Below are 25,819 nucleotides of genomic sequence, written 5' to 3'. Positions count from 1 at the left end.
GCTTTGATTGGGGGAAGGGTGTCATGACTGTGGTTTTTGTGAACCCGGTGTTAGTGAAGTCTGTGCGGGCAACTGGAGGACTATGTGAATATTAGGCTGGTCTGTAGGAATCAGTGAGAAGAAGGAGCAATCCCTGACCGGGGATTGAACCCGGGCCTCAGCAGTGAAAGCCGTATCCTGACCACTGGATCACCAGGGACTTTGATAGCAGGATGATGAATGTATAGGTGAGACTGTACTGGATATAGTGTCACAGGAGTAGGTGCTTATGTACTCAAGGTTACTGGCGAGATAGTAAGACGGACTGGTTACTGGTAAAACTGAGAACCGGGCTGGTTACCGGTGGGACTGAGATGCAACTGTAATCCGGGCTGGTACCGGATATAACTGGAAACGCAACTGAAAGTAGAACGATGACTGTGGCTGTGACTTTAGGACGAGGCTGAAGAACACTGCGGCTGTGACTTTAAGATGAGACGGTAGAATACTGCAGCTGTGGTTTTAAGTTGAGACTGTGGAATACTGCGACTGTGACTTTAAGCTGAAACTATGGAATACTGCAACTGTGCCTTTAAGTTGAGACTGGAATACTGCAACTGACTTTAAGATGAAACTATGGAATACTGCAACTGTGCCTTTACGTGGAGACTGTGGAATACTGCGACTGTGACTTTAAGATGAAACTATGGAATATTGCAACTGTGTCTTTAAGATGAAACTGTAGAAATACTGGATATCAATGGTAACACAAATGTAATCCAAACTGGGTAGCAAAGGAACAGAGTTTTTACAGGAACTGAAGTACAAGGGTTACCTTTAGGGAGCTCAGTTTCAAAGCTCACACAGAGCTGTGTGTGACACAAGGAACTGGCAGAGTTTCCAACTCAGTCTCCTGATTTATACTTCCTGGTCCTTGGTGATTGGTGAGCAGTGTCAGGTGATTCATAGAGTCTCAGGCTGTCACAGGATTGGACAGCTCTGGGTCAGGTGAACAGTCACTGTCATGTGAGTACTCTAGACTAGGCTGTGATGTGGAGTGAGGCCTAGCAGGCCGAGAGAACACTGAAGCCTGAACTTCTGCAAACAAAGAGAGGATGCTGGCTTTTAGGCCTAAACTTCAGATTGCTGAACTTAGACTCACACAGAAGATTAATCACCACAGGTGGAGCTCGTTAACTATTACCTTCCAGGCAGAGAACTCAGCACTCAGAAAACTCATGGTATTGGCAAGCTGTTTATTCCAGTGAGCAGAAAAATGCAGGATCCAGGACAGAGATGGCAGAGGTAAGTCACCAAATATGAAAACTACAGTCAGGATCGTGACAGTATCCCCCTCTTCAAGGGTGGACTCCGGACACCCATCTTGAATCTTAAGAGTAACTTGAGAAATTCATACAGAATAACTTAGGACCTTCGTCGATGCCTCTTCTTCTTACGGGAACATTTGGTTTTGACCAGGGAGAGCGGAATCTCCTGTAAAGAAAAAACTTCCTTAGAAAACATGGGACCTCCCCTGTAAGGAGTAGCATCATGAACTGGATCAAATTCAGAGTCTGAGTCCAAGTCTAATGGAAGATATGAATCTCCCTTAGATACACAGTTTGCAGATGAAAAGGAAGTGCACTGGAGTTTTAAATTCTCTGGGTTAGGAGAGACTCCTACATGACCAATTTTAATGGTTGGATTCTTACCGAAGGAGATACTTAGATTATCCCTGGGAGGACAGCACAAACTTCCTTCTGCATTCCCTTTAGAGCATGATTCTTTTACGGAGTCAGATTCCAAAGGTTTAGGACTAAATTCTTTAACCACAGCATTACTAAAAGTCTGTAAATCATGGAACACAGGATCATTACCCTCAAAAAGCGTGTTGGCCCACTCCAGAGCGCTTCCTCTGAAAGCCAGGAACAGATATCGAGTAACGTTGGAAGGAGTTACTGCACCCGAAGGATCCGACTCCATCAGAGAGAGAAATTGATCAACCAGAGCGGCATATTGCAATAAATCTCCATCAAAGTAAATAGGTGGTAAAGCATCAGACGAAAGCTTAGAGGCTGAAACCGATGATGCACTCTCAGAAGCTAGATTGGAGTTAGTTTGTGGAACGTCAGGTTGATGAGAAACTATCCCTTCTGAAGTAGTCTGGCTGAAATCCTCAAATAAGACTGAGAAATCACTTGAAATCTTCTTCTGGATGGAGATGCTAGTAATTCTCCCCGAAGCTGCAACATTTGCGTCTGCGACTGAGGTAAACGACTCTGGTGACTGGACTGAGGAAGTAACTTCGGTATCCTCAGCGAAATTAGCCTGAAGTCCTGTATCCAAATCAGCAGATGGAACATTAGGTTGCTCAGAAAAGCTTAGGGACAAAGCTGAGTAAGCTGTACTCAGATTTGCATCCAGTTCTGTAGCACATTCTGACTTCAAGTTAATAGCCTTGGGATTTTTCTTAACTTTAGCGGCTACAGCAAAATTATCCTGACATTGAGGAGAAGAGGTATTAGAATTCCCAGCAGAAGCTGTGGACTCAGTGCTGGAAGACAAGGAAACAGAATCAGAGACAGACTGAAGTCTAATTTTAGAACTAGATGGTGGAAGTTCTTTACTCGGACCAATGCTTGGAATCGGTTTGAGTCCAGATGAGCTTGAACAGACTGAAACTGGAGAAATCTTTGGCTGGACGAGTAGGACCGGATTGGATCCGAGGATACTTGAATTGGCTGGAACCAAAGGAGACTGACCAGGCTGGTCCTGGAGCATTGCTGGACTGGCTGGGACGGGTTGACCAGGCTGGACTTGTAGAATTGCTGCTGGACCGGCTGGAACCAGGACGGACTGATCAGACTGGACCTGGAATACTGCTGGACCGGCTGGAACCGGGAGAGAATGAACCGGACATATGGACGAGACCAGATTGAGTTCGGATGAACTTGAACCGACTGGGACCGGAGGAGACTGAATCGGACATATGGACGAGACCAGATTGAGTCCGGATGAACTTGAACTGACTGAAACTGGAGAAATCTTGGGCTGGATGAGTAGGACTGGATTGGATCCGAGGATACTTGAATTGGCTGGAACCAAAGGAGACTGACCAGGCTGGTCCTGGAGTATTGCTGGACCAGCTGGAACCAGGATGGGCTGACCAGGCTGGTCCTGGAGTATTGCTGGACCGGATGGAACTGGGACGGGCTGACCAGGCGAAGCCTGCAGTATTGCCGGACCGGCAGGAGCCGGAACGGGCTGACCAGGCAGAGCCTGGAGTATTGCTGGACCGGCTGGAACCGGGACGGACTGGCCAGGCTGGGCCTGGAGTATTGCTGGACCGGCTGAAACCGGAGAAGACGGATTCTGGCTGGAACTGGAGTGAGTAGAATCCAAGTGTTCAGATGGTCCATCCTGGACCTGAACCATGCTGGATGCCAACATGGTGGTGCTCTCGGGAGACGGCAAACAGGAGTTCATAACTGCATCTGTAGCACAAAGATTCCCATCTGGAAACTTGACTCTGGATACTTCCCTTGGGGTTGAAACTGGTGACCCCTCCTTGGGTTGACGAATCAGACACCTCTCTCAGGGTTGTTATTTCCAGCACCCCTCCTGGGGTTGACAGATCAGATACTCCTTTTTGAGTGGAAGACTCATATGCTCCTACTAGAGCTTGAACATTGGATAACCCTCCTTGGGCTGCACACTCGGAACCCCCTCCTGGGGCTGGACACTTGGACTTCCCTTCCTGGGGCTGGACGCTCTGAACCCCCTCCTGGGGCTGGACGCTCTGAACCCCCTCCTGGGGCTGGACGCTCTGAACAGCCTCCTGGGGCTGGACGCTTTGAACCCCCTCCTGGGGCCGTAGACACAGACGGCTCTCCTTGGGCCGTAGACATGGATGCCTTTCCTTGGGCCGTAGACACGGACGCCCCCTCCTTGGGCTGTAGACAAGGACGCCCCCTCCTTGGGCCGTAGACACGGACGCCCCTCCTTGGGCTGAAGACACGGACTCCTCTGACTTTAAATGGCTTGAACATTCTTTTCTGGACACCCAACTTGGGATATGGTCTTTTAATCACAGGTCCCCAGTCATAAATTTGAGTCTCTTTCAGAGTAGCCTTCTTGACACCCCCATCAGCAGTAGCAGGATCGGCTACTGTGGATGACTTGTAGACATGAGCGCTATGATACTGAGATTTGTCACCATTTCCAGGCTTGCGAAAAATGCAATCCTTAACAAAATGACCAGAATTTCCACAGTAAAGACAGAGGTGTAGCTCCCTACGACGCTGACGTTCAGCTTCAGAGAGCTTGGGCCGTGGATAGCTCTTATGAACAACTTTTCCTTGCACAGAGGAAGAGACTTTAGTAACTGGATGGGACAAAACAGAATCAACAATGTTGGTAGTATTCCTAAAGAGATCAGGCATCACAGAAAGAATACTAGACAAAAGTTCTTGTAACTGTAATAGCATCTGGTAGAAAATCTGCAGTTTGTCAGGAGTCTTAGTGCAGAAAGTCCGAGAATCTCTGGAGAAGTTCCGCTGCAGACACTGTGCCAAGTGATGCTGAGTCGACTCCAAACCCTCCAAGCGTCCTGAATATTGCTTAGGAGGTCCTGCGTCAGACAAACACTTTCGGCCGGGTCCATGAGGCCAGTTCCTACTGTCATGACTGTGGTTTTTGTGAACCCAGTGCTAGTGAAGTCTGTGCGGGCAACTGGAGGACTATGTGAATATTAGGCTAGTCTGTAGTAATCGGTGAGAAGAAGGAGCAATCCCTGACCGGGGATCGAACCCGGGCCTCGGCAGAGGAAGCCGTATCCTGACCACTGGATCACCAGGGACTTTGATAGCAGGATGATGAATGTATAGGTGAGACTGTACTGGATATAGTGTCACAGGAGTAGGTGCTTATGTACTCAAGGTTACTGGCGAGATAGTAAGACAGACTGTTACTGGTGAAACTGAGAACCGGGCTGGTTACCGGTGAGACTGGGATGCAACTGTAATCCGGGCTGGTACCAGATATAACTGGAAACGCAGCTGAAAGTAGAACGATGACTGTGGCTGTGACTTTAGGACGAGGCTGAAGAACACTGCGGCTGTGACTTTAAGATGAGACGGTAGAATACTGCAGCTGTGGTTTTAAGTTGAGACTGTGGAATACTGCGACTGTGACTTTAAGATGAAACTATGGAATACTGCAACTGTGCCTTTAAGTTGAGACTGTGGAATACTGCGACTGTGACTTTAAGATGAAACTATGGAATACTGCAACTGTGCCTGTAAGATGAAACTGTAGAAATACTGGATATCAATGGTAACACAAATGTAATCCAAACTGGGTAGCAAAGGAACAGAGTTTTTACAGGAACTGAAGTACAAGGGTTACCTTTAGGGAGCTCAGCTTCAAAGCTCACACAGAGCTGTTTGTGACACAAGGAACTGGCAGAGTTTCCAACTCAGTCTCCTGACTTATACTTCCTGGTCCTTGGTGATTGGTGAGCAGTGTCAGGTGATTAAGAGAGTCTCAGGCTGGCATAGGATTGGACAGCTCTGGGTCAGGTGAACAGTCACTGTCATGTGAGTACTCTAGACTAGGCTGTAATGTGGAGTGAGGCCTAGCAGGCTGAGAGAACACTGAAGCCTGAACTTCTGCAAACAAACAGAGGATGCTGGCTTTTAGGCCTAAACTACAGTTTGCTGAATTCAGACTCACACAGAAGATTAATCACCACAGGTGGAGCTCGTTAACTATTATCTTCCAGGCAGAGAACTCAGGACTCAGGAAACTCATGGTATTGGCAAGCTGTTTATCCCAGTGAGCAGAAAGATGCAGGATCCAGGACAGGGATGGCAGAGGTAAGTCACCAAATATGAAAACTACAGTCAGGATCGTGACAAAGGGAACATAGAAGGCACATTCATTTGTAAGCCATATTAGCATTGTACATGCACTGAGAGATGCCTGGCATGAGTAAGCAGTCCGTTGACAGGCAGCTCTTTAACATTTGCCATAAATGCAACTTATATGCATCACTATGCAAATAGAATGCACAAGCAGCTTCTGCTGAGTAAAATGATATGCAACATGCCTATATTCAGTGTGCGAGTCCGGCTGTATTTGCATACAAAATGCTACAATGATTTCCAGAAAAATACTTACGTAAAATTTTGTTAGCAGATACATTTGCATTCTCATACTTAATATAGGCATACCGCATATCATTTTAATCATCAGAAGCTTGTTTGTCCTATTTGCATAGCGATGTATATAACATGCATTTATGGCAAGAAAAGACGCCCAACGTTAGCAGAGCTGCCCAGCAAATGACGGCTAACTCACGCCAGGCATCTCTTGATGCACAATGCTTACATGCCTTACAAATGAACGTGCCTTCTGGGTTTCCCTTCCCCCAACCAAAGCCAGTAGGAGCCGTTCAGTTGCATACAGTAGTCTACCGGCCATGTTGTGTTTGTCGTTTACTAAGCAGTATACCCAGTCCGTAAAATCACAAGTCTCACAAGGGGTGGAATTAGTGGTGGTGGTGGATGAGTCTGCCTATTAAAGCAATGGGGAGGCCCAGGAAGAAGTACAGTAAACTCAGTCTTATAAAGATAAGACTCTTATAATTTGAAAAGTCACACTTGTATTGTATATCTGTGTAAAAAGTTGCATTATAGCTGTGTAAAAATTAGCATCCACAGTTTTTTTTCTAATTTTCCCAAAACAAGTTCTGTCATACTTTGTCCGCAGACTCAGAAACTGCATACAGATATACAGTCAAAATTAGAAAAAAAAACCTGTAGATGCTACTTTTTACACAAATATACAATAGCCCTTTTTTGTCCTCTATGACTTTTACAAACTGAGGGCTGGCTGGCTTTCGAAACAGACCTTAGCCAGGTGGATCCGATTGACCATCTGCCATGCCTACACTGTGGCGGGCCTCCTTGCCCCGGCTGTGGTGACGGCTCATTGCACTATGTCGGTGGGAATTTCTTGGACAGCTTCACGTGGTGCCTTTGCAGATCAGCTTTGCAAGGCGGCCACATGGTTCTCTACCCACACGTTTGTCAAATTCTTTAGTTTGGACACCTTCGCTACTGCAGAATCGGCTTTTGGGCAAAGGTTTCCCAGCGCAGATGAGGAGCGCCTCCTTCCTTAGGGGGGATAGCTGTGGGACATCCCGCTGTGAAGCCTGTGTCCCCTATGGCATGAAGAAGAAAAGGAGATTTATGTTCTTACCTGTTTAAGTCGTTTTCTTTGGAATCCATAGGAGACACAGGCCACCCCCTGATACACCTGACTTGCGGGGTTTTGCTCAGCTCCCGGTTCCTCTGTCCACATCTTATGAGTGTTTGGACCTGTAAGTGTGTCGGGCTTCCTTCTTCTCGTACTATATTGCCATTAAATATCAAATTATTTTCATTAAAAAATGACATTTTGTTGGATTATTATATTCTTAACATTTAAAGCATTTTTTTCTTCCATAAATTGTTTTCATCAACTGTCTCGTACCTTGTAGACCGCAACATGTAAGGATGCATTATAATGTAAGTTGATTTTTTTTCCTCTGGAGTTGAAGAATAACATTTAAAAAAAAAAACTTCCAATATTTTAAATCAGTTTGAATTGTATTGACAAATTTTAAATCATGAAGATCCAGGGCTCTTGTGTTAATAGAGATTAGGTCTTGCATGCATTGTCAGTTCATTGATTTGGAAAAAGAGGTGTTGACCATTACTGTTATTTTAGTATATTGACCATTGACTATTTTTCTGTTTACTAATTTTGTAGTATAGTCTAGAAAGTGAAATGGGAGGCACTTTTTATAAATATTTGCTTCTTTGATCTATAAATATTGACTTCCTTAAACCTTGTCATGTGGTATACCAAATTAAAGCCTGTTATGGGTTTTATTTTGAAAATATCTTAATTCTGGCCTTAGAAAATTGGGTTTTATATGCTTACAAGTGCCAACATTTGTTGATTTTTTAGATTTTCAAAACCCGTATAACTGACAAACGACATAAAATGAAAATATAAAATTCAAGATATATAATCAGCTTTGATGTCCCATTTGGTATACTGAATTCAATAAAAATTGTGAAACCTAAGGTAAAGAATAATTAAAAATTGGATCAGTTTTCCAACATCCTGAAGGAGACTATGGGGTATATGCAATTGCGGTCGAATTGCCGCAAATGTCGAAAAACGGGGCATTTTCTACACAAAAAATAAATTCGACAATGCAATACAGTACTTTTCGACAAAAAAACAGACTTTTCAGATTCGACTTTTTGAAATTCGACAGTTGACAAATTCGACATGTCTGCAATGTTAAAAATGCGGCTTTTCTACAAAAGTATATTCAATTGAAAAATGTCGATTCGACAACAGTGCTTTTCGACAGTAAATTCGTCAATTTCATTCCGCCTCAGGCTATAGCAGTGGACGTCCTCGGGACACCTTGGGTGTTTTCAGTCGGTCTATGTGTCCCCTCCGTTTTCACTCTTCTGAAGGTGATAACCGTAAGACGAACGAATGTTCAGGCGATCCTCATTGTTCCGGTCTGAACATGGAGGGCTTGGTATCCAGTTTTTCAAGATTTACTCATAGAAGATCCCTGGCCTCTTCCTCTACATGAGGAACTGTTACAGCAAGATCAGGGCGTGTATCAAGACTTACCGCGGCTGCGTTTGACGGCGTGGCTGTTGAACGCCATATCCTAGACAGAAAGGGTATTCCCAGTGAAGTCTTTCCACTCTTCTTCAGGCTAGAACAGAAGTAAAGGCATAGCCTTACCACCGTGGTTGGAGAAAATATGTGTCCTGGTGTGAGTCCAAGAAGGTTACTACGGAAGCTTCAGCTGGGTCATTCTTCTCCAGGCAGGCCTAAAGTTAGGCCCCGTTCAAGTGCGGTTTTGGCCTTATAAATTTTCTTTCAAGAAAGAATTGGCGACCTTTCCGGAAGTTCGGACATTCGTGGAAGGAGTACTGCACATCCAACCTCCATTTGTGCCCCATTAGCACCGTGGGGCCTTGACATGGCGTTGAGTTTCTAGTGTCACAATGATTGGAACCTTTATGAAAGGTTGTGTTAAAAAATTCTCTCTTGGAGAGTGGTCATGCTTTTGGCTTTGGCGTCCGCAAGGCGAGTGTCGGACGTAGCGGCTGGGTCTCACAGGAGCCCTGTTTGATCTTTCAGGTGGAAAGAGCGAAATTGAGAACTCGGATAATAGTTCTGCCAAAAGTGGTTTAGGTGTTTCGCAGAAACCACCCTATTTGATGCCTGTGGTTACGTAAGCATTGGCTGATTCAAGTTTTCTTGATGTAGTCAGGGCTTTGAATATTTATGTCGCCAATTTGGCTCAGATTGGGGAAACAGAGGCTCTGTTTGTCCGGTATGCTCCTAGCGTGATTGGTGCGCCTGCGTCTCTGCAGTCGGTTACACGCTAGATATGTGATCCTATTCGGCGGGCTTGTTCTACGGCTGGAAGGCCGTTACCGAATTCGGTGGTGACCCATTCTACTAGGAAGGGGGAGCTTTTCTTGGGCGGATGCCCGAGGAGTCTCTGTGGTTTCACTTGGCCGAGCGGATACTTGGTCGGGTTCAAACACTTTTGCTAAGCTCTACAAGTTTGATACCCTGGCTGATGGGAACCTTATGTTGCTCAATCGGTGCTGCAGAGTCGTCCGCACTCTTCCGCCGGTCAGGAGCTTTGGTATAAACCCCATGGTCCTTACGGAGTCCCCAGCATCCTCTAGGACGTATGAGAAAATAGGATTTTAATACCTACCGGTAAATCCTTTTCTCTTAGTCCGTAGAGGATGCTGGGCGCCCGTCCCAAGTGCGTACCCTGTCTGCAGTTATTGGTTCTGGTTACACTCTTGTGGTGTTTCTTTTCTGTCAGGCTGTTGCTGACGTTGTGCATGCCATGGCAAGCGGTGTCTTACTATTGGTTGTGTTGACACACTGGTTGTGTTACATATTCTATCAGCTTGTGGCTGTGTATTTGTTCATGCCGTGGGCTGGTATTCTTTTGAATGCCACGTTCTGCGGTATGTTCGTGGTGTGAGCTGGTATGACACTTACTGTGTTTAATCAATAAATTCTTTCCTCGAAATGTCCGCCTCCCTGGGCACAGTTTTCTAACTGAGGTCTGGAGGAGGGGCATAGAGGGAGGAGCCAGTTCACACCCAGTAAAAGTCTTGTAGTGTGCCCATGTCTCCTGCGGATCCCGTCTATACCCCATGGTCCTTATGGAGTCCCCAGCATCCTCTACAGACTAAGAGAAAAGGATTTACCGGTAGGTATTAAAATCCTATTTTTATAAGGGGGGTGATTCCGAGTTGTTCGCTCGCTAGCTGTTTTTAGCAGCATTGCACACGCTAAGCCGCCACCCTCTGGGAGTGTATCTTAGCTTAGCAGAATTGCGAACGAAGATTCGCAAATTTTCTCGTAACGATTACCCCGCAGTTTCTGAGTAGCTCCAGACTTACTCTGCCATTGCGACCAGCTCAGTCCTTTTCGTTCCTGGTTTGATGTCACAAACACACCCAGCGTTCGCCCAGCCACTCCCCCGTTTCTCCAGCCACTCCCGCGTTTTTCTCTGAAACGCCTGCGTTTTTCCGCACACTCCCAGAAAACGGCCAGTTTCCGCCCAGAAACACCCACTTCCTGTCAATCACACTACGATCAGCAGAACGATGATAAAACTTTGTTACGCCGTGAGTAAAATACCAAACTTTTGTGCTAATTTACTTGGCGCAGGAGCGCTGCGTACATTGCGCATGCGCAGTTTGCGACTAATCGCTCCGTAGCGGAAAAAAAATAACGAGTGAACAACTCGGAATGACCCCCAATGTACAATACACTGGTTATTGGAAGTGTTTTGTCTCATTAAAGAGTGGTACAAGACAGATCTGTACGGGAAATGGCTGTGCATGGCAAGGAACATCCCCAGAAAGTAAACCCGCTATTTGATATTACAGGTTGAGTCTCCCTTATCCAAAATGCTTGGGACCAGAGGTACGTGTACTATATTTAAGGGGTTATATTTTACTGAACTAAATAATATTCATTAATGTTAGGAGTGAGCTGCAACTCTAAAATATATGCACAGATGCAACTCTAATATATGATACACAGACCAGTCATCCATTTAGCTTTTTTTTGTGTCTTTAGGAATTACCAAAGATCATCACAAACAATGGATTAATCTGTCCAGAATCTGTCTGGGAATTCATGGATCTTATTTGGCCTGAATGCACTAAGGTACTGAACAATGCACTAAGGGGGTTATTCATGATGGATCGCGTATCTGATCCCCTGTGCAGTTTCCTAATTATCGGGAAACTGTGCAGGTATCGTTCTGTGCATGCGCAGAATGGATCTTGCGATTGCATCGCAGTATTGTGAATGCCTCTGCTTGATTGACAGGCAGAGGCATTCGGGGGGAGGGACAGGGATGTCCAGCATTGCAAGAAATGGGGGCGTGTCTCCCACATTTTCCGGGAGTGGCAAGGCCAAGGACTGCTTTGCATGGCTTACTCAGCTCGCTCTCACAGATGAACATCGGTCGCGATGTTTGATCCTAGGCTGCGACGCGGTCGCAGTGCTGCGATCGCAAATGCAGCACGGAGGTGTGTATACTGCTCCTACTGCATTTGCATTACTATGGATTGCATTTGCACAATTTCAATCCATGCTGAATGAGGGCCTAAGATATTTTAAAGGCTAAGTTCAGTTTTAAATAGATTGAAAACATTGAGTTCACTCTTATTAAGCAGCATCGGGAGTGGGGGGGGGGGGGTATGTTTTCCCGCATTTATCTGTTTCCAATTATTAGATGACATTATAATTTATGCATTGCCCTTCATCATAATGTTAGAATCAGAAATAGCTCTCACAAAGCTTGCACATTTTGTGGAACAAATTATAGATATTGCAGAAGTGTTTCATGTATGATAGTACACAAATCAAACGTTTGAGCTTTTAGTTATAATTCCATTCATTTCATTATTTTTGTCCTATCGCCATGACCAGAGAATGCTTTCTTTTATCATTTATTTCTCTGACGTCCTAGTGGATGCTGGGTACTCCGTAAGGACCATGGGGAATAGACGGGTTCCGCAGGAGACTGGGCACTCTTAAAAGAAAGATTAGGTACTATATCTGGTGTGCACTGGCTCCTCCCTCTATGCCCCTCCTCCAGACCTCAGTTAGTTAGAATCTGTGCCCGGCCAGAGCTGGATGCACTTAGTGGGCTCTCCTGAGCTCACTAAAAAAGAAAGTATTTGTTAGGTTTTTTATTTTCAGTGAGATCTGCTGGCAACAGACTCACTGCTACGAGTGACTGAGGGGAGAGAAGCAAACCTACCTGCTTGCAGCTAGCTTGTGCTTCTAAGGCTACTGGACACCATTAGCTCCAGAGGGATCGAACACAGGGCCCGACCTCGATCGTCCGTTCCCGGAGCCGCGCCGCCGTCCCCCTTGCAGAGCCAGAAGACGGAAGAACCAGGAGAAAATCGGCGGCTGAAGACTCCGGTCTTCAATAAGGTAGTGCACAGCACTGCAGCTGTGCGCCATTGCTCCCACAGCACACCACACGCTCCGGTCACTGGTGGGTGCAGGGGGGGGGCGCCCTGGGCTGCAATATGTATACCTTTTTGGCAAAATGCACATAATACAGTTATAAACTGTATATGTGCCTAATCCCCCGCCATAAATATTATTAAAAAAGCGGGAGAAGCCCGCCGCTGAAGGGGCGGGGCTATCTTCCTCAGCACAGCCAGCGCCATTTTCTCTTCACAGCTCCGCTGGAAGGACGCTCCCCAGGCTCTCCCCTGCAGTATACACTACGAGAAGGGTAAAAAATAGAGGGGGGGCACATAAATTTAGGCGCAAAAGGTGATATAAGCAGCTATTGGGGGAAAATTCACTTTGTGTTAGTGTAAATCCCTCTGTTATATAGCGCTCTGGTGTGTGCTGGCATACTCTCTCTCTGTCTCCCCAAAGGACTTTGTGGGGTCCTGTCCTCAGTCAGAGCATTCCCTGTGTGTGTGTGCGGTGTGTCGGTACGGCTGTGTCGACATGTTTGATGAGGACGCTTACGTGGAGGCGGAGCAGGAGCCGATAAGTGTGATGTCGCCCCCTGCGGGGCCGACACCTGAGTGGATGGATATGTGGAAGGTATTAACCGACAGTGTCAACTCCTTGCATAAAAGGTTCGCTGACGTAACAGCTTTGGGACAGCCGGCATCTCAGCCCGCGCCTGCCCAGGCGTCTCAGAGGCCATCAGGGGCTCAAAAACGCCCGCTACCTCAGATGGCAGACACAGACGTTGACACGGAGTCTGACTCCAGTGTAGACAAGGATGAGACAAATGTACAATCCACAAGGGCCATCCGATGCATGATTACGGCAATGAAAAATGTGTTGCACATTTCTGACATTAACCCGGTTACCACTAAAAAGGGTATTATGTTTGGGGAGAAAAAGCAGCCAGTGACATCTGATGAGTTAAATGAATTGTGTGAAGAAGCGTGGTGTTCCCCAGATAAGAAATTAGTGATTTCTAAGAGGTTACTAATGGCGTACCCTTTCCCGCCAACGGACAGGTTGCGTTGGGAATCATCCCCTAGGGTGGACAAGGCGCTCACACGCTTATCAAAAAAGGTGGCACTGCCGTCTCAGGATACGGCCGCCTTAAAGGAGCCTGCAGATAGAAAGCAGGAGGCTATCCTGAAGTCTGTGTATACACACTCAGGTACTATACTGAGACCTGCTATTGCTTCAGCATGGATGTGTAGTGCTGCAGCAGCATGGTCTGATACCCTGTCAGATAACATTGATTCCCTTGACAGGGATACTATTTTGCTAACCATAGAGCATATTAAAGACGTAGTCTTATATATGAGGGATGCACAGAGGGACATTTGCCGGCTGGCATCTAGAATTAATGCAATGTCCATTTCTGCCAGGAGAGTATTATGGACTCGGCAGTGGACAGGTGATGCTGATTCTAAAAGGCACATGGAAGTTTTGCCTTATAAAGGTGAGGAATTGTTTGGGGACGGTCTCTCGGACCCCGTATCCACAGCAACAGCTGGGAAGTCGACTTTTTTACCTCAGGTTCCCTCACAGCCTAAGAAAGCACCGTATTATCAAGTACAGTCCTTTCGGCCTCAGAAAGGCAAGCGGGTCAGAGGCGCGTCCTTTCTGCCCAGAGGCAGGGGTAGAGGGAAAAAGCTGCACCAGACATCCAGTTCCCAGGAACAAAAATCCTCCCCTGCTTCCACTAAGTCCACCGCATGACGCTGGGGCTCCACAGGTGGAGCCAGGTGTGGTGGAAGCCCGTCTCCGGAACTTCAGCGACCAGTGGGTTCGCTCACAGGTGGATCTCTGGGTTCTACAAGTGGTATCTCAGGGATACAAGCTGGAGTTCGAGGCGTCTCCCCCTCGCCGTTACCTCAAATCAGCCTTGCCAGCTACTCCCAAGGAAAGGGAGGTAGTACTGGCGGCAATTCACAAGCTGTACCTTCAGCAGGTGATAATCAAAGTTCCCCTCCTTCAACAGGGACGGGGTTACTATTCCACAATGTTTGTGGTACCGAAACCAGACGGTTCGGTGAGACCCATTCTAAATTTGAAATCCTTGAACACTTATATAAGGAAGTTCAAGTTCAAAATGGAATCGCTCAGGGCGGTTATTGCAAGCCTGGAAGAGGGGGATTTTATGGTGTCACTGGACATCAAGGATGCTTACTGTACCTACATGTCCCCATTTACCGACCTCACCAGGAGTACCTCAGGTTTGTGGTACAGGACTGCCATTACCAATTCCAGACGTTGCCGTTTGGTCTGTTCACAGCACCGAGGGTATTTACCAAGGTAATGGCCGAAATGATGATACTCCTTCGAAAGAAGGGAGTTATAATTATCCCGTACTTGGACGATCTCCTTATAAAGGCAAGGTCCAAGGAGCAGTTGTTAGTCGGAGTAGCACTATCTCGGGAAGTGCTACAACAGCACGGCTGGATTCTGAATATCCCAAAGTCGCAGCTGATTCCTACGACACGTCTGCTGTTCTTGGGCATGATTCTGGACACAGAACAGAAGAAGGTGTTTCTCCCGGAGGAGAAGGCCAAGGAGTTGTCATCTCTGGTCAGAGACCTTCTGAAACCAAAACAGGTGTTGGTGCATCATTGCACGCGAGTCCTGGGAAAGATGGTAGCTTCTTACGAAGCAATTTCCTTCGGCAGGTTCCATGCAAGGATCTTTCAGTGGGATCTGTTAGACAAGTGGTCCGGATCGCATCTTCAGATGCATCGGCTGATCACCCTGTCCCCGAGGGCCAGGGTGTCTCTGCTGTGGTGGCTGCAGAGTGCTCATCTTCTCGAGAGCCGCAGATTCGGCATTCAGGACTGGGTCCTGGTGACCACGGATGCAAGCCTCCGAGGTTGGGGGGCAGTCACTCAGGGAAGAAACTTCCAAGGACAGTGGTCGAGTCAGGAGACTTCCCTACACATAAATATTCTGGAACTAAGGGCCATTTACAATGCCCTAAGTCAAGCAGAACCCCTGCTTCAAGACCAACCGGTGCTGATTCAGTCAGACAACATCACGGCGGTCGCCCATGTAAACCGACAGGGCGGCACAAGAAGCAGGATGGCGATGGCAGAAGCCACAAGGATTCTTCGATGGGCGGAGAATCACGTGCTAGCACTGTCAGCGGTGTTCATTCCGGGAGTGGACAACTGGGAAGCAGACTTCCTCAGCAGGCACGACCTCCACCCGGGAGAGTGGGGACTTCATCCAGAAGTCTTCAAGCTGATTGTAAATCGTTGGGAAAGGCCACAGGTGGACATGATGGCGTCCCGCCTCAACAAAAAGCTAAAAAGATATTGCGCCAGGTCAAGGGACCCTCAGGCGATAGCTGTGGACGCTCTAGTGACGACGCTCTAGGTGTACCAGTCGGTTTATGTGTTCCCTCCTCTTCCTCTCATACCAAAGGTACAGAGGATAATAAGAAAGAGAGGAGTAAGAACTATACTCATCGTTCCGGATTGGCCAAGAAGAACTTGGTACCCGGCGCTACAAGAAATGATCTCAGAGGACCCTTGGCCTCTGCCGCTCCGACAGGACCTGCTACAGCAGGGGCCCTGTCTGTTCCAAGACTGACCGCGGCTGCGTTTGACGGCATGGCGGTTGAACGCCGGATCCTAATGGAAAAGGGCATTCCGGATGAAGTCATTCCTACGCTGATAAAAGCTAGGAAGGATGTGACAGCACAACATTATCACCGCATATGGCGAAAATATGTTGCTTGGTGTGAGGCCAGGAAGGCCCCAACAGAGGAATTTCAGCTGGGTCGATTTCTGAACTTCCTACAGTCAGGAGTGACTATGGGCCTAAAATTAGGATCCATTAAAGTCCAGATTTCGGCCCTGTCTATTTTCTTTCAAAAAGAACTGGCTTCACTGCCTGAAGTTCAGACGTTTGTTAAGGGAGTGCTGCATATTCAGCCCCCTTTTGTGCCTCCAGTGGCACCTTGGGATCTCAACGTTGTGTTGGATTTCCTAAAATCACATTGGTTTGAGCCACTTCAGACCGTGGAGTTGAAGTATCTCACGTGGAAGGTAGTCATGCTGTTGGCCTTGGCCTCAGCTAGGCGTGTGTCAGAATTGGCGGCTTTGTCCTGTAAAAGCCCATATCTGATTTTCCATATGGACAGGGCAGAATTGAGGACTCGTCCCCAATTTCTCCCGAAGGTGGTATCAGCGTTTCATTTGAACCAACCTATTGTGGTGCCTGCGGCTACTCGGGACTTGGAGGATTCCAAGTTGCTGGACGTAGTCCGGGCCCTGAAAATCTATGTTTCCAGGACGGCTAGAGTCAGAAAAACTGACTCACTATTTATCCTGCATGCACCCAACAAGCTGGGTGCTCCTGCTTCAAAGCAGACTATTGCTCGCTGGATCTGTAGCACGATTCAACTTGCACATTCTGCGGCTGGACTGCCGCATCCTAAATCAGTAAAAGCCCATTCCACGAGGAAGGTGGGCTCTTCTTGGGCGGCTGCCCGAGGGGTCTCGGCTTTACAACTTTGCCGAGCTGCTACTTGGTCGGCATCAAACACTTTTGCAAAATTCTACAAGTTTGATACCCTGGCTGAGGAGGACCTTGAGTTTGCTCATTCGGTGCTGCAGAGTCATCCGCACTCTCCCGCCCGTTTGGGAGCTTTGGTATAATCCCCATGGTCCTTACGGAGTACCCAGCATCCACTAGGACGTCAGAGAAAATAAGAATTTACTCACCGGTAATTCTATTTCTCGTCCGTAGTGGATGCTGGGAGCCCGTCCCAAGTGCGGATTTTCTGCAATACATGTATATAGTTATTGCTTAACTAAGGGTTATTGTTCTGAGCCATCTGTTAAATGAGGCTCAGTTGTTGTTCATACTGTTAACTGGGTATAGTTATCACAAGTTGTACGGTGTGATTGGTGTGGCTGGTATGAGTCTTACCCTGGATTCCAAATCCTTTCCTAGTAATGTCAGCTCTTCCGGGCACAGTTTCCCTAGCTGAGGTCTGGAGGAGGGGCATAGAGGGAGGAGCCAGTGCACACCAGATATAGTACCTAATCTTTCTTTTAAGAGTGCCCAGTCTCCTGCGGAGCCCGTCTATTCCCCATGGTCCTTACGGAGTACCCAGCATCCACTACGGACTACGAGAAATAGATTTACCGGTGAGTAAATTATTATTTTTTGTGGGGATAAATTGTTTATGTACAGGTTGAGTATCCCTTATCCAAAATGCTTGGGACCAGAGGTATTTTGGATATCGGATTTTTCCGTATTTTGGAATAATTGCTTACCATAAGCACAGAATGCATTTATGTTACATATACACCTTATACACACAGCCAGAAGGTCATTTTAGCCAATATTTTTTGTAACTTTGTGCATTGAACAAAGTGTATCTACATTCACACAATTCATTTATGTTTCATATACACCTTATACACACAGCCTGAAGGTCATTTAATACAATATTTTTAATAACTTTGTGTATTAAACAGAGTTTGTGTACATTGAGCCATCAAAAAACAAAGGTTTCACTATCTCACGCTCACTCAAAAAAGTCTGTATTTCGGAATATTCCGTATTTCGGAATATTTGGATATGGGATACTCAACCTGTATAAGTCTGTAATGCTTATTTACAGTCAGAAAGAACCTTGGTAGCAGCTTTATCTAGAACCTGTTAGGTTGAATTGTCTCTGAGTGCAAACACTCTTCAGAACACATCTAAATCTACATGAACATACATTTTTCAACCTCTTGGCTACAATCAAGTTTTGTATATGTTTTTTTTGGAGAGGTGTTGTCCACCTTCTGGTATCCAAGACTTAAAGGCTGGTAGTAAGAAAACTCTGCATGTGGAAACCCAGTTCTTCCCAAAATCATGTGAGTGATCTTCTGTGCTTTGAAGGGCACTTCCCAGACTGCTGATGCATGATCATTTGTACTTGTTCAGCTATACCCCGTACGTGTTTATTTATATCTCTTACGTCCTAGAGGGTACTGGGGTTCCATTTAGTACCATGGGGTATAGACGGGTCCACTAGTAGCCATGGGCACTTTAAAAAGTTGATAGTGTGAGCTGGCTCCTCCCTCTATGCCCCTCCTACCAGACTCAGTTTAGAAAATGTGCCCGGAGGAGCTCCTGAAAAGTTTTCTGCATTTATTTTATATGCTTGTTATTTTCAGGCAGGGCTGGTTGGCACCAGCCTGCCTGCTTCGTAGGACTTAGGGGGGAGAGGGGGGTGGCAACCTCTTGAAGGGTTAATGGTCCCGTTCCCCGCTGACAGTACACTGAGCTCCTGAGGGAACTATTCGCAAGCCCCACCAAGGCGAGCATACACTCCCGCAGCACGCCGCCACTCCTAACAGAGCCAGAAGAATGAAGATTGGTGAGTACTTAGCCGGCGTCCCAGTTAGCGGGGCGCCAGCCATTATGGCGGCATGAGGGTACGGAGACGCACGGCTTCTAACCGGGACGGAATGCGTCTCCAGACACAGTACACAGCTGCGTCTCAGTACACTGTATACAGTACCCACACTGGCATAAACAGCCGTTTTTTCTCCATTTTAAGCACCAGATTACGTCAGCCAGTATATAAAAAGCGGAAAACCGCGGGCCTTCACTATGAGCGGATCCAGCAGATCACCAGCTCCACTTTCCCTCTGCAGTGGACACAGACGCTAACTGAGAGGGACGCGCAGCTCCTCTGGAGAGACTCCAGATTACCTCAGCTGCACCAGAGGGTCATAGCAGGAGGGGGGGGGGGGAGCGATTATTAGTGTAGTAAGTCCCCTATCAGGGAACTTAGTCTGCGAACCGGCTAAGCTTGGCATTAGCGATAAGGGCATGGTGGGGGCTGACTCCAAATAACTCTGTGTCTCCCTGAAGTGCTCTTTGTCGGTTAATTGTGCTTAACCTTTTTCTGTGTGTGTACAGCTACATTTACATTATGTCAGGCAAAGAGTGTGTTTCTTGTACAGCGGAGTGTTCCTTTTCACCAGGGGGCTCACTACTGGGTACTCAGAGCAGTGCACCTTCCCAGAATAGCGGGGCTGAACCGCAGTGGGTTAATTCCATTAAGGGAATGATCTCCAATATTTCTATGAAATTATCCCGCAATGAGAAAGAGACACAATACTTCAGACAGACTGTGGATGAGTTTATGAATAGAGACTCAGTCCCCAAACCAGCGTCTCAATCCCCTCCCATTTGGCCGCAAAAACGATCTGTCTTTGACGCTGACGAGTCAGACATGGAGGAGGGTGAGGTGGATTTGGAGGGGGGGATACCACTCTGTCACAGGGAATAGAGGCTCTTACAGAGGCTATCAGAGATGTTCTGCAAATTCCTGATAAGGTGTCAGAGGAGTGTGAGGAATCTTATTTTAATGTAAAAAAGAAGTCCTCAGTCACTTTCTCTTACGTCCTAGAGGATGCTGGGGTCCACATTAGTATCATGGGGTATAGACGGGTCCACTAGGAGCCACTGGCACTTTTAAGAGTTTAATAGTGTGGGCTAGCTCCTCCCTATATGCCCCTCCTACCAGACTCAGTTTAGAAAATGTGCCCGGAGGAGCCAGTCACAGCTAGGGGAGCTCCATAGGAGTTTTTTTTATTTTTTTCATTAGAGTTTAGGCACAGGGAGGCTGCTGACAACAGCTTCCCTGCTTCGTTGGACTTAGGGGGGGAGTAGTGTCCAACTCTCAGAAGTTAATGGCCACTATCTCCGCTGACAGGACACTGAGCTCCTGAGGGTGATGATCGTTAGCCACCCCAGGCGACCGCTCACTCTCGCAGCTTGCTGCCACCCCCTAACAGAGCCAGAACATTCCGGTGGCGAGTGAGTCACCGGCGCCCCGGCAAGCGGGGAGCTGGTGTGAAGATGGCGGCAACAGGGTGGGAGCGCAGTACTAACTGCGCTCCAGAGGCTCAGCGGTATACAGTGCGGCGCTATGAGGGGCGCCCTGAGCCAGCGCCTATACCCTACACTGGTCACTCAGGCTGTCATGAACCTAGGTAACGCTGCCAGCACCATACCTCAAACCAGTATAAAGATGTAAAAGCTGGAAGCAGCGCCATGTGTCAGGGGGCGGAGCTTCTCCTCAGAGCGCACCCAGCAGCGTTCAGTGCCATTTCCCCCCCTGCAGATCCAGACACAGAGACGCTGACAGGGAGAGCTGTCCCTCCACACGACTCCAGCTATCCTGTGCGGTACAAAGGGTTGTAGAAGGGGGGAAGGGGAGGCTCTAAATTCCTGTGTAGTCTATTAAGGGTACACAGTCAGCGACAGGTATTTTGTTTTATCTACCTTATTAAGCGCTGTGTGTGTGCTGGCTCCAAGCTCTGTGTTTCTCTGAAAGTTGGCTAAGGGGGTGCAGCTCATGACTGAGGCCATTAGAGATGTGTTAAACATTACTAACACACCACCTGAGCAGGTTGAAGAGGCTTAGTTCACAGACAATATGAAAACCCCGCTAACCTTTCCTGCGTCTAAAGAGCTAAATGCTTTATTTGAAAAATCCTGGGAAACCCCGGAGAAAAAATTCCAGATCCCCAAGAGGGTTCTGGTTGCTTTTCCCTTCCCTGAGGAGGATAGAAAAAGATGGGAAAACCCACTCATAGTTGACGCGTATTTTTCCAGACTGTCATAAAAGGTGGTTTTACCTGTCCCTGGATCTACCGCGTTAAAAGAACCGGCTGATCGTAAGATTGACACTACGCTCAAATCCATATACATGGCTTCAGGGGTGGCATTAAGGCCTACTATTGCCTGTGCATGGATCTCAAAAGCTATAGTAAAGTGGTCAGACACGTTACTAGAAGACTTAGATACAATGGATAGAAGTGACATTGAATGTTTTTACGTAATATACAGATTCTGTGGGGTTCATGGTGGAATCCATGAAGGACCTGGGTACGCTGAATGCACGGATATCTTCCATGTCTGTCTCAGCTCGCAGGGGACTCTGGATACGTCAATGGTCGGCAGACGCGGAATCCAGGAGAAGTGTGGAGAACCTACCCTACACAGGTCAGTCTCTGTTTGGGGAAGCGTTGGATGCGTTGATTTCCACGGCAACCGCGAGTAAGTCACCGTTCCTTCCATCAGCTACGCCTTCTACGAAGAAACCCTTTTCTTCATCCGCATCGCAGTCCTTTCGGACCGCTAAGACAAAAAAGTCCAAGCCCCCTACCACTTTCTTTAGAGGTGGGCGTGCAAAATCCAAAAAGCCTGCACCTGCAGGCTCCCAGGACCAGAAGCCTGCTTCTGGTTCCTAAAAGTCCTCAGCATGACGGTGGACTGGGGAAGATGGTTGCCTCCTATGAGGCTCTACAGTACGGAAGATTTCGTGCTTGATCCTTCCAACTGGATCTCCTAGACAAGTGGTCGGGGTCTCATCTACATATGCACCTGAGGATACGTCTGTCGCCGAAAGCAAGGATTTCACTTCTCTGGTGGCTGCAAATGTCTCACCTTCTGGAGGGCCGCAGGTTCGGGATTCAGGACTGGATCCTTCTGACCACGGACGCAAGTCTCCGGGGCTGGGGCGCAGTCACTCAAAATAAAACCTTCCAAGGAAGGTGGTCAAGTCTGGAATCCAATCTTCCAATAAACATTCTGGAACTAAGAGCTGTGTACAACGGTCTTCTCCAAGCGTCGCATATTCTGCGAGATCGTGCCATTCAAGTACAGTCGGACAATGTAACGACGGTGGCCTACATCACCCGTCAGGCCGGAACGAAGAGCAGAGCTGCAATGTCAGAGGTAACAAGAATCATCCTCTGGGCAGAAAAACACGCGTTGGCGCTATCAGCAATTTTCATTCCAGGAGTAGACAACTGGGAAGCGGACTTCCTCAGCAGACACGATCTCCATCCAGCAGAGTGGGGCCTCCATCCAGAGGTGTTCACGGAAGTGACACATCTTTGGGGGGTTCCTCAGATAGACATGATGGCCTCCCACCTCAATAAGAAGCTTCGGAGGTATTGTTCCAGGTCGAGAGACCCGCAAGCAGTGGTAGTGGATGCTGCGGTGTCTCAGTCGGTGTTCCAGTCGGTGTACGTGTTTCCTCCCCTTCCACTCATTCCAAGGATTCTAAAGCTCATAAGGAGAACAAGAGTTCAGGCAATCCTCATTGCTCCGGACTGGCCAAGAAGGGCTTGGCACGCGGATCTTCTGGGTCTACTGCTGGAAGATCCGAGACCTCTTCTTCTTCAGGAGGACCTGTTACAACAGGGGCCGTTCGCTTATCAAGACTTACCGCGGCTATGTTTGACGGCATGGAGGTTGTACGCCACATGATTGCCCGGAAAGGCATTCCGAACAAAGTTATTCCTACCCAGATACAGGCTAGGAAAGGAGTAACATCTAAACATTACCATCGCATTTGGAAAAAGTATGTATCTTGGTGTGAATCCAAGAAGTTTCCTACAGTGGAGTTTCAACTGGGACGGTTTCTCCTCTTCCTGCTAGCGGGTGTGGATATGGGCCTGAGGTTGGGATACGTAAAGGCCCAGGTTTCGGCCTTATCCATAGTCTTCCAGAAACAGCTAGCTTCCCTCCCTGAGGTTCAGACTTTTTTGAAAGGGGTTCTGCACATCCAGCCTCCCTTTGTGCCGCCTACGGCACCCTGGGATCTTAACGTGGTGTTACAGTTTCTCCAATCGGATTGGTTCGAGGTTGAAGTCAAGTTTCTCACATAGAAGGCTGTCACTTTGTTGGCCTTAGCTTCTGCTCGACGTGTATCGGAGTTGGGGGCTTTGTCTTGAAAAAGCCCCTATTTGATCTTCCATGAAGATAGAGCTGAGCTCCGGACACGTCAGCAGTTCCTTCCAAAGGTTGTGTCGGCTTTTCACATTAACCAACCTGTTGTGGTGCCAGTTTCTACTGACTCCTCAATTCCGTCAAAGTCCTTGGATGTTGTGAGGGCTTTGAAGATCTATGTGAAGAGGACTGCTCTTCACAGGAAATCGGACTCTCTGTCCTTTATGATCCCAAGAAAATTGGGTGTCCTGCTTCTAAGCAGACAATTTCTCGCTGGATCAGGTTCTCTATTCAGCATGCATATTCTACGGCAGGATTGCTGTGTTCAAAATCTGTTAAGGCCCACTCTACTCGTAAGGGTTCTTCCTGGGCAGCATCCCGGGGTGTCTCAGCTTTACAACTTTGCCGAGCGGCTACTTGGTCAGGGTCGAACACGTTTGCTAAGTTGTACAAGTTCGATACTTTGGCCGCTGAGGACCTAAAGTTTGCTCAATCAGTTCTGCAGGAGCCTTCGCGCTCTCCCTCCCATTCTGGGAGCTTTGGTACATCCCCATGGTACTAATGTGGGCCCCAGCATCCTCTAGACTAGGGGTGGGCAAAATACGGCCCGTGGGCCGGATGCGGCCCGCAAACCAATCCTGCCCGGCCCACTGCCTCCCAACAGCGAGCAATGACAAGCGGCCCGACCGGCTGAGCTGCTTGTCATTGCTTTGCAGTACCTCCAAGCTGCCGATGCCAGTCTCCCCTGCTGCTGCTGCTGCACGGCGCCTGCGTTGTAGCCTCCTCCTCCCGCGTCCCCAGTGACAACGGCTGTGTTCAGCCGAAAAGGGGGTGGAGCTACGTGTCGATGAGGGGGCGGGGCAACACGGGACCTCAGGGGGCGGAGCTACACGGGACAAGAGCCAGGCTGCTGCAGATCAATCCTTCCTGCACTGCCAGCCAGATCAGTAAGTTACTGGGAAAAGTGAGTGAAAGAAAGAAAAGTGTGTGTGTGTGTGATAGTGTGCATATATTTGTGTGTGCGGGCAGTGGCGTCAGACTGTTTTTAGGTTGGGGGTAGAGATCTTTAGCTCTCGCTGTACCAACCCCTCCCATGTTCTGTCACTGTGTCACCCCCACCGTGTTCTGTCACCATGTCACCCCCCCCCCCCCCCGTGTTCTGCCACCGTTTCACCCCCCCGTATTCTGTCACCGTCTCACCCCCCCATGTTCTGTCACCGTGTCACCCCCCCATGTTCTGTCACCGTGTCACACCCCCGTGTTCTGTCACTGTGTCACACCCCCCGTGTTCTGTCAATGTCACCCCCCCGTGTTCTATCACTGTCACCCCCCTGTGCTCTGTCACTGTCACCCCCCGTGTTCTGTCACTGTGTAACCCCATGTTCTGTCACCGTGTCACCCCCCGTGTTCTGTCACTGTGTCACCCCCACCATGTTCTGTCACTGTCACCCCAGTGTTCTGTCACCGTGTCACACCCCCGTGTTCTATCACTGTGTCACACCTTTCCCCAGGGGCCATAATACACTGGATAATTTGCTTGCTGCGCAATGATTATCCCAAATAAAATGTTAATGTGTAAAAGGGGGCTCTACCTGCTGTAATGTGTAAAAGGGGGCTCTACCTTCCGTACTGTGTAAAAAGGGGGCTCTACCGTCCATACTGTGTATAAGGGAGCTCTACCTGCCATAATGTGTGTAAAAGGGGCTCTACCTGGTGTAATGTGTGTAAGTGGCGCTACTGTGTGGCCCAATTTGAGTAATGGAGACTATTGAGCAGCCTAATATGAATCTGTATTATTTTTTGGCCATGCCCCTTCCACATGAAGCCACGTCCCTATATTTTTGGCACGTGGGTGGGGGGGGAGCTGCTATTTTATGTGTGGCCCTCGGATACTGACAAGAAAGTGTCAAGTGGCCCCTCAGCTGAAATAATTGCCCACCCCTGCTCTAGACGTAAGAGAAAATGGGATTTCTCTTATGTCCTAGAGGATGCTGGGGTCCATTTAGTACCATGGGGTATAGACGGTTCCGCAGGAGCCTTCGGCACTTTAAGACTTTTCAACAGTGTGAACTGGCTCCTCCCTCTATGCCCCTCCTCCAGACCTCAGTTTAGAAAATGTGCCCGGGAGACTGGATGCACACTAGTGGAGCTCTACAGAGCTTTGCTGGAAAAAGACTTAGCTAGGTTTTTTATTTTACAGGGAAGCTGCTGGCAACAGCTTCCCTGCTTCGTGGGACTTAGGGGGGGGAAGTAGGAACCAACTTCTCAATTAGTTAATGGTTCTGCTTCCACTGACAGGACACCATTAGCTCCTGAAGGGTACTGAACACAGCTCAAGCCTGGCCAGCGTTCACTCCCACAGCACTGCCGCCACCCTCTAACAGAGCCAGAAGTCGAAAGGCTGGTGAGTATATTTACCAGAGTCCTGCAGAGAGGGGTCCGTTGGCGGCATACAGGTACCACCGCAGCG

General features: G+C 48.0%; 1 protein-coding gene across 4 annotated transcripts in view; it reads left to right on the top strand.

The window, feature by feature from the left end:
* SPOCD1 (SPOC domain containing 1) overlaps positions 1 to 25,819 on the top strand; it is a 493,492-nt gene that overhangs the window by 394,517 nt on the left and 73,156 nt on the right. For 3 of the 4 annotated variants that reach the window (XM_063954236.1, XM_063954233.1, XM_063954235.1), the window contains exon 12: positions 11,185 to 11,274. The exons of the other annotated variant lie outside the window; for it this stretch is intronic. In XM_063954236.1, the coding sequence (XP_063810306.1) occupies positions 11,185 to 11,274 (90 nt within the window). The remainder of the gene's footprint in view (positions 1 to 11,184; positions 11,275 to 25,819) is intronic. 4 annotated transcript variants of the gene reach the window in all.

The sequence above is a fragment of the Pseudophryne corroboree genome, chromosome 2 (assembly GCF_028390025.1).
Source record: "Pseudophryne corroboree isolate aPseCor3 chromosome 2, aPseCor3.hap2, whole genome shotgun sequence".
NCBI lineage: Eukaryota > Metazoa > Chordata > Amphibia > Anura > Myobatrachidae > Pseudophryne > Pseudophryne corroboree.
This window is presented reverse-complemented; position numbering and strand designations above follow the sequence as displayed.